Source organism: Pistacia vera, unplaced genomic scaffold (assembly GCF_008641045.1).
Source record: "Pistacia vera cultivar Batoury unplaced genomic scaffold, PisVer_v2 Contig144, whole genome shotgun sequence".
Lineage (NCBI taxonomy): Eukaryota > Viridiplantae > Streptophyta > Magnoliopsida > Sapindales > Anacardiaceae > Pistacia > Pistacia vera.
Window position 1 is genome coordinate 974,257 of NW_022195510.1, and position 8,852 is coordinate 983,108.

Sequence of the window (8,852 nt, forward strand, 5' to 3'; positions counted from 1 at the left end):
TGGCCAATAAAGACCACAATAAAAAAAGAAGCAAGAATACCCACAAGGTTCATGACAAAAGCATCATCGGCCTTAGAGCAATAGAAAAATACTCGGAATCCCATTTTCTGAGCTTCTTGTGGACATTGATCAACCCATCCAAATGGGTCTCTCTCGCTTTGGAGAGGTAGAAAGTGTCACCCTAACCTTTCTTCAGTTTGTATAGATAGACGAGCTCTTCTACAAATAGCTCACATATTTTTTTCTAAACCATAGGCAATGAACATGCCTACCATTATTATGTAAGAATTCCCCGTCAATTGAAAGGGAGCAACGTTGAAACGATCTAAAACATCAAAGATGAATTGGTGAGGTGGGATAGACATACCATACCTCAAAAGAGTCTCAGAGATCACCACCCAACCTATGGGTAGATACTTCCACAAGAGATCTCCTGGAATGTGAAGAGAGTATTCGTTTAGGATCACATAGCTCTCTCTTATCTTCTCAAGATCATTTTTGGTGATCGATGAGGTCAGATCTTTTCTAAACCTAGATTGACACGGGGGGCTCGCATTAGGGGTTTCCTCACTCAAGTCTAGCGAGTTTTCAGCCTTACTGCTCACAGTCTGTCAAGAGCCTCGGCAGCGAGCTCATCCTGAGCTCTCTCTCCACCACCAGCCAAAGCTGCTGAAGAGCCCTCTGAGAACATTCTTTCTATGCTGACATCATAGGAAGACATTTTTTACCAAGCTCGCTCATGGATACCTAAAAGAAGAAAACAAGTGTCAAGTGTCAGATAATGGGTGACCTATCCACACTTGCCTCCAGTTCAAGCATCCAAAAAGCTTGCACAAAAAGAAACCTAAAGCTAAACCTAGAAACTCAAGTAAGCTATCAAGATTCCCAGCAACTGACGGAGAATTCCAGTGAAGGATTCCGACGGTTGCTCATCAAGACGCTCTTGAAACCCAAGGTTAGAGGGTTTTAAACCCAAAAGAACTAACCTGGACATGATAGTGGCCACCCCGATAGCAAAAAACTTGAAGAAAACAAGGAGAGCGGGTGTAAAGAGAACTTACTAAAATTCAAGTGACGGGAAGGTTCGCTGGGAAGTCGTCGTGAAACCAAGATGCAAAGTTAGCAGAGAAGAAGAATATCAAGTACGAATAAACCTCGAGATTACAAGAATGGAAAAATAAGGGCAAATATCCTGTTTTATAGTGGCGAGTTAGAAGAAAAAATTGCGGGAGTCGATCTAAGCTATTAATTTACGACGAATCTCAACCTTCCATTCACCGAGCAATCTTGACCGATCAATGGTTACAAGTGGCGACAATTCATGAGGGGCAATCAACCATCAAATCGAGCAATGATAACCATCCGCACAAGTTGCTTCGACTTCGCAAGTAGCAACACATGTCACTTCAATTCCACTCATGGCTAAATGTTATAGTCTACGCGCAACGAAAAGTGATTGCAAAACGTTGGTTGCATTTAATGTGATGTGTCAACCCAAAAATTACCCTTGTGCCCTTCATTTCAAATTTCAAATTCGAAAGCATTACAACAAGAGGCTAAGTCTCAGTCACATCTGGTGAAGCTAAGGTCAAGTGATGAAGCTTGGATAATCTCAACGACCTATGTGTAAGTTAAATCAATGAAGGAATTCGATCTAAGTGGCAAATCAAGCAACTTTAGTCTTCAAAGCTTGACACGACCTCTAAACACTGGGGGGCAGATGTGTGTGATTTTGCTAGCAAGCTTGTAAAGATGTAGTTTGACCCAGAATCAGCTCGACTCAAGAACAAGCTCGACCCAGAATCAGTACAATCCGGAGTAAGCTTGATTCAGTTGAAGCTTGTCATAGTAACCAATCCTAACTTCTATTCGATAAAATCAAAGATAAGCTAAAATCTCTTATAGTTCGGAAGCGATAAGATCAACACTACCAACAGTGCAATCTCAGCGCTCAATCATGAAGATCACGGGATTGCATATCAAATTTGATCGAAATCTCGAACTTATCTCTCTTTCCTTTTATTAAAAATTGTATAAATACCCCCTCAAACTATGAGAGAGGGGTTAGCAATTTTTTTCTAGGCATATTATTATATTTTCTTGTAAGCTCTCTAAAGCAATAGGAAAACAATGGACGTAGGCTTAAGTCTCAACTTGTCGAACCACTTAAAAAATTGTTTGTAAGAATTATATAAAAGAAACAAAAATCTATACAAAATATGAGGGGCATACCCTAAGCGAATGACTGAAACTCTTAGTCAAAAAACATATGGAAAAACCACAAAGCCACAAACAGCATAAAAACAACACACTGGCTACCCAAAAAACTAATAAGGCAAATGCCATATCGCATGGAGTTAGGCCAAGATCTCATACTTGGGTGCTAAACCCAAAATCTTGGCCTGGACTAAATCACAAATAGCAGATACAGTATCTTTCCAAAGCTGCAATGCTGACGAAACACACGATTATTCCATTCAGACCACTGAAAATAAACTGTAGCTGAAAGGACTAACAGGGAAAGAAGGTGTCTGAAGTCCCCTTTGCATATAAGATGCAAGCTAGCCCACTAAAGCAAAAGAAACCTAGAGAGAGTAGGCCATGTAGAGAGCATCCTGGTAGTGACCTCCCACCAAGTATAACTAGAGAAGTTACAGCTAAAAAACAGATGATCATGAGTCTCTATAGTAGACCTACACAGAACACATAAGGAAGATGCAATGACACCATGTTTTTGCTTTAACACATATTCATTTTACATTGCTAATTTTCATTAAATCATGAATACATCGGTTCTGATTTCGTCAAGGTCAATGGATCTCTCTGGTTGGTACGAGTATTTATATCAACATACATATTGTGTACTGTACGTTAATGTGGTATAGGGAATAGCAGTTGGAAATAACATCATCAACCTAGCTTATAGATAGGAACTAACAAGTAACATTGAAGTCATATTTTACAATGGTCTTCAAGTTGAATCATGTATATATAAAATTTTGATGTATAAGAAGATTATTAATTTATATATCAAATGATACTTATGTTTTTTTTTTTTTTTAATGTATTATCGTACAAATCTAGCAAATTATTAATTTTTCACATTAGTCCAAAGCCGGGACCAGCAAAAAATATTATTTAATCAAGGTTATTAATTTATTGAAGTTTAACTATATATATATAAGAATTTCTATGCCATTCAGATTTTATAGCTTTCTATTTCTAGATTTGGTTAACTCGTAAAGCTTCACATAGCCTAATCAAACTTTACCATATCAGTTTGGTCTTTGGATTTTTGTTTTTAAATGAGTTTCGTACATTATGCCTACTAATTACCATAATAATTTGTCACTACTCACTAGCCATTTGATATCATTATAGATAAAATTATAGTGATACTATTTTTTTTTTATTTCTCATTTTTATTTTATACAATAGCTTTAAAAAAAATGGGTTTCATGAGAGGGAGATGACGCTTATATGATATCAAGGGTGGAGGGAGGGGGGGTCAAGGAGGGTCAGTTCACCCTCCTTGACTTTTAAAATTTTTTGTTATGTTTTCACAAATTAACCCCTATATAAAATTAAAATAACAAAAAGTTGCATTATATATTTATACCCAATAAGTTACACTTTTTTTGTTTTGGAGCCCGTGAAACTAAAAGTAAACCCTTCGTTCTCCTGCTAAAAGTAAACCCATCAATCTCCTTCCCTCAGACGTTTTCTTCCTCTTCGATAACCTATAAAGCCAATTCTTTTCCTTTAAGGCTTTATCCACAAGTGTAATTTTCTCCTCCTATCAAGCCAACAAGTCCCTTTTTTTTTTTCAATTTTTCAGGTAATACATATTATGTTTGTATTATTTTATTTTAAAAGTTTAAGATTAAATTATAGATTAGGATTTAGGAAGATGAAATTGTCATTGGGACCACAAATTGCATCCATTTTTTATTTATTTGTAATGATATATTGAAGTTAGAGGAAGTAAGAAGATAGTTTTTAAACTTGTTTTGGAGTTGGCCTTGGGACCACATTGTTTTACCCATTCCATATTGCCCTTTTTTTGTTTTTTTTTTTTATATGAGAAGATGAGTTCTTGGGACCACATTGTTTTACTAATTTTTATCTTTGTTATATAAAAGTGTTTGATTCAAATGAATTTTGGAGTTGGCTTTGGGACCACATTGTTTTACCATTATAGCCGAATTTGTGTTATTTTTATATGGAGAAGATGAGTTCTTGGGACCATATTGTTTTACCCATTTTTATCTTTGTTATATAAAAGTGTTTGATTCAAATGGATTTTGGAGTTGGCCAATGGCAATTTTGTGTTGTTTTTTTTTATGGAGAAGATGGGTTCTTCATTCTTGGGACCACATTATTTTACCCATTTTTATATTTGTTATAAAAAGTGTTTGATTCAAATGGGAGTTAATTTTAATTGTTTTACAAGTGTTATAAAAAAGTGGATTTAATTGTACAAGTGTTTGGTTATTTGAATAGATTTTTTACGCATATCAATTGAATTTTAGCCAATGTATATAATGTAAGATATATTTAAAAAAAAAAAATATTGCATTAAGATCTATTTCAATTCAATTTCTATTACTTTAATTTAATTTTTGTTAAAGTACTTACAAATTAGAAATAGATATACTTGTAAGTTGTGATGTGTATGTATTGTTAGAATACTTTAACTTATTAGCTTTATAAATTTTTGTAGTAGTTGTAATTTCACTTATCTTAATAATTATTATTGTATACATAGATTATTGTTATTGTTTGGTTTTACTGAGTACATAGCTTATTTTGTTGCATTTTTCTCTATCAAGTAATAATATATTATTGTTTTGAAATAGTATGGAGAGATATTTCAAAAGAATGTCAACAATGATCTCATCATTTGAACAAGAGGAAAATATTGGTGATTCAAGTAAAAATGTGGATGTTGACTTTTTGAGATCTTCCTACGAATCCAGGCTTAAGACCTTGAATTTCAGATTATGATCCTAATACTCAAGATCAAATTCGAAGAATATATTTGGAAAGGGGTCCTTGTCAACCTAGGGGCCATGAGTTTCCTTCTAGGTATTTTGGTGGATTTTCAAGACGTTTTGTTGTTTCTTGGTTTAGTGAATTTGAACAATGATTGGAATATAGTATAGCCAAAGATGTTGCGTTTTGTCTTTATTGCTATATTTTTAAGCTAGATGGTGATAAAGGGGGTGGTGATCGCTTTGTTGGTCAAGGGTTTTCAAATTGGAAAAAGAAAGAAAAATTGAATATTCAGGTTGGAGGTTCTAACAGTGCTCATAACCAAGCTCGAAGAATGTGTTAAACATTATTGAATCAAGACCAACATATTCAAACATTTTTTTATCGACATTCTTCTCAAGCACGAACAGAGTATCGAACTCTTTTAAATGCTACAGTTGACTGTATTCGTTTTCTTCTAAGGCAAGGACTTACATTTCATGGTCATGATGAATCCTATGATTCAAGCAACCAAGGGAATTTTCTCGAGCTTCTACAATTCCTTGCTAATCATAATGAAGATTACAATGCTGTTGCTTTCAAGAATGCTCCTGATAATCTCAAATTGACATCACCTAAGATTCAAAAAGACATTGTAAGTGCTGCTTCAAATGAAACCGTAAGTGCTATCATTAGAGATTTAGGAGATTCATTATTCTCTATAATGATTGATGAATCTCGTGATATCTCTAGGAAGGAACAAATGACTATTGTCTTATGTTATGTTAACAAGAATGGACTTGTTGTGGAGCTTTTTCTAGGTGTTGAACACGTTACTTGTACCACAACTCTCTCACTCAAGGCAACACTATATAATTTCTTTTCAAGGCATAGGTTGAGTTTTTCTAGACTGCGAGGACAAGGTTATGATGGAGCTAGTAATATGCAAGGAGAATTTAATGGTTTGAAGACATTGGTTTTGAAAGAGAATAGATGTGCTTATTATATTCATTGTTTTGCCCATCAACTCCAACTGGCTTTTGTGGCTTTGGCAAAGAACCATGATGATGTTAATGATCTTTTTAATATTGTGGTGATTGTGGTTAATATTGTCAATGTTTCGTCAAAGCATTGCAATCTTCTTAGAGATAAGCAAGCTTGTAAAGTTATTGAAACTCTTTCTAATGGTGAACTTTCAAGTGGAAAAGGTCTCAATCAAGAGATTAATATGCAACGTGCTAGTGATACGCGTTGGGGCTCGCATTATGGTACGTTAATGAGCATAATCTTGATGTTTCCATCCATTATCGATGTTCTTGAAATTGTGGCAAAAGATAGGTCAAACTCTAAGCAAAGATTTCATGCAAAAAACATATTTAAATTGATGCAATCATTTGACTTTGTTTTTAGTTGTTAGGGCCAAAAATTGTCCTCGGCCCAAATAGGAAAGCAGGATCATTTGCGAAGAAGAGACCAGGCCTAAACCCCAAAGAGGCCCAAGCCAGATTAGTCATATTCGATACAAGATACGGCCTGCCCAAACCATCTAGGCACGGGCCTCCCAGTTCCAGTTCACTTCCTAGGCCTATAGGCGAGTTCCGAGTCCACGGCCCACTGATCACATTCCTGTTCTTGATCAATCTCCTACTCGAAGTCATTTTCCTGTTCAGAACACTTTCCTACTCGAAGTTACTTTCCTGATCAGAATCACCTTCCTATCTGAACACTGGTAAGACAGCTTCCCACGGCCCTAATTCTTCTAGGGTTTGCATAAGAGTCACATTAGGACTCCTACTCCCACTAGGATTGGTAGACCAGACAGTCACTATATAAACAGAGGCCAGCCCTCTCACAAAGGACACTACATTACACCTTCACATCCGAAGCTCCTACTTGAGAGCTTTACATCACTGTCGTAGCCACAGTCTCCGACTAGACTTCCGGTAACCTCTTTACTCCCTAGCCCTCACTATACTAGCCTCTTTCAGCCTTGCTGACTTGAGCGTCGGAGTGCCTACGGTAAACACCACCCCGGTGTTTCTCGTTTGCTTCATGCGTTTATTTTTCTACGTGTGTAGGTACAGCGGATCGCTAGTGGCCTCGACCTCATGGGATCAGACCCCCCTTTCGTACAGGTAGATTTTTACGTCTACAGTTTGGCGCCCACCGTGGGGCCTCTAGCAATCATTCGGCTCGACGAACCCTACTGCATAGAGGAACTTTCCATGGCTGACAACTCCGATAACACTAATCCCAGCCTCGAGGCCAAACTAGAAGCTCTAACCGCTCTCATGCAACAGAACGTGGACAAGGTGGCTGCATTGGAAGCTGAGAACAATGCGATCCGAACAGAAAACGCGTCCATCATGTTAGAAAACCAATCTCTGAAGGAGAAGGTGAGTCAATTCTATGACCTAGAGTTCCTGCCCGGCTAAGCACTCCCCAATCGGTTCCGCATCCCTGCTCTGTCCATGCAACCTCTCCTTACGCCGAAGCCCCGACCCTCAGCCTCTGGCAAAAGGCTGCGTCCCTTAAACCCGTCTGTAGTTGACGATTCTGTCCTAATTCATGGAGATAAAGATATGCCTGTAGAACATCATTCAGCTGATTCATCCTAACATCAAGATCAAAATGATCCAGTGGCAGAAAGGCCTCATCCATAAGACCAGCTCAATCTAACCATCCCAACACATACTCCACTCGGCTCGGCTTGGCTCATCCTCGCGGGATGAACGGCCAAACTAAACCAACAGCACCCGAGCCTATCCATCCTGACCAACCGAATGACTATTAGAGGACTTCCCTGACCATCCATGTAGGGCAAAACACTAGAATAGTTACCATGGGAGTCATCCAACAGGAAGGAATGACCGAAGATCTATGCTATCAGGGAACGTACAAAGGAACTCGTCAGACTAGCCCAAGAGGGATGACCCAATGGAATGTACCAAAGTTAAATGCAAAGGCTGACCCGGTCATGCGAGATGACCTAGTGGCGTCCTCTTCTCCTATCGAATAGGTACTAGCCAAGAGATTGGCCGATGTGGAAGCAGTGATGCGACGCATTCTAGGAATGTCGATCCCAACCAAGAAGAGCAGGCCCCATTGTTATGCGGATTCACCCTTCGTGGACGAGATCGCCCTAGCCGACATGCCTCATAAGTTCACTATCCCTAACATGAAAATGTACAACGGCACAACCGATCCGGACAATCACATAGCCTCGTACAAGCAACGGATATTCACCATCTCAATACCCAGACCGCTTAGGGAAGCCTGCATGTGCAAAAGTTTTAGTTTGAGCTTATCCGGCCTAACACTCCGATGGTACCCGAACCTCCCGAACGGATCCATCGATTCATTCGCTCAACTCACTGACACATTTGTGGAACAGTTCGCCAGCAGCAAGAAACTCGAGAAGCTGTTAGCCGACTTATACAGAGTATACCAGAGAAGGGGCGAGCCATTGAGAGAGTATGTCAGTAGGTTTAACAAAGAGAAGATCTCTATCCCTGCATGCAACCCTAAGACAGCCGTAGATGCCTTCAGGAAGGGTCTCCTCCCAGACGGAGAGCTATACAAAGAACTTACAAAGTTGAGATGCACAACAATGGAAGACGCCCTGGCCTGGGCAGTGATCCAAATAAGATGAGAGAAGGATGAGATAAACCGAACGATTCACTCCAGATACGATTCAAGGCAGAATAATAGGAAACCAGAGCACAGGCCAGTAGAGCATCGCTACCAACCTTCAACACATAATTCGAGAAGAGTTAGGAAACCGTATGATCGCCAGCCAACAAGAATCGAGAGTAGACAATTCGGATCGAACCGGTACAAAATACCGGAGTACAGCCTCAATGTCGAGCCAACCCAAG

At 38.7% G+C, this 8,852-nt stretch overlaps 1 protein-coding gene across 1 annotated transcript; it reads left to right on the top strand.

The window, feature by feature from the left end:
- Positions 1-4,890: 4,890 nt before the first annotated feature.
- LOC116123692 (zinc finger MYM-type protein 1-like) lies at positions 4,891-6,391 on the top strand. The gene is made up of 2 exons (XM_031409435.1): positions 4,891-4,979; positions 5,458-6,391. Exons 1-2 carry the CDS (start codon positions 4,891-4,893, stop codon positions 6,389-6,391), a joined length of 1,023 nt encoding a protein of 340 aa, XP_031265295.1.
- Positions 6,392-8,852: the final 2,461 nt, after the last annotated feature.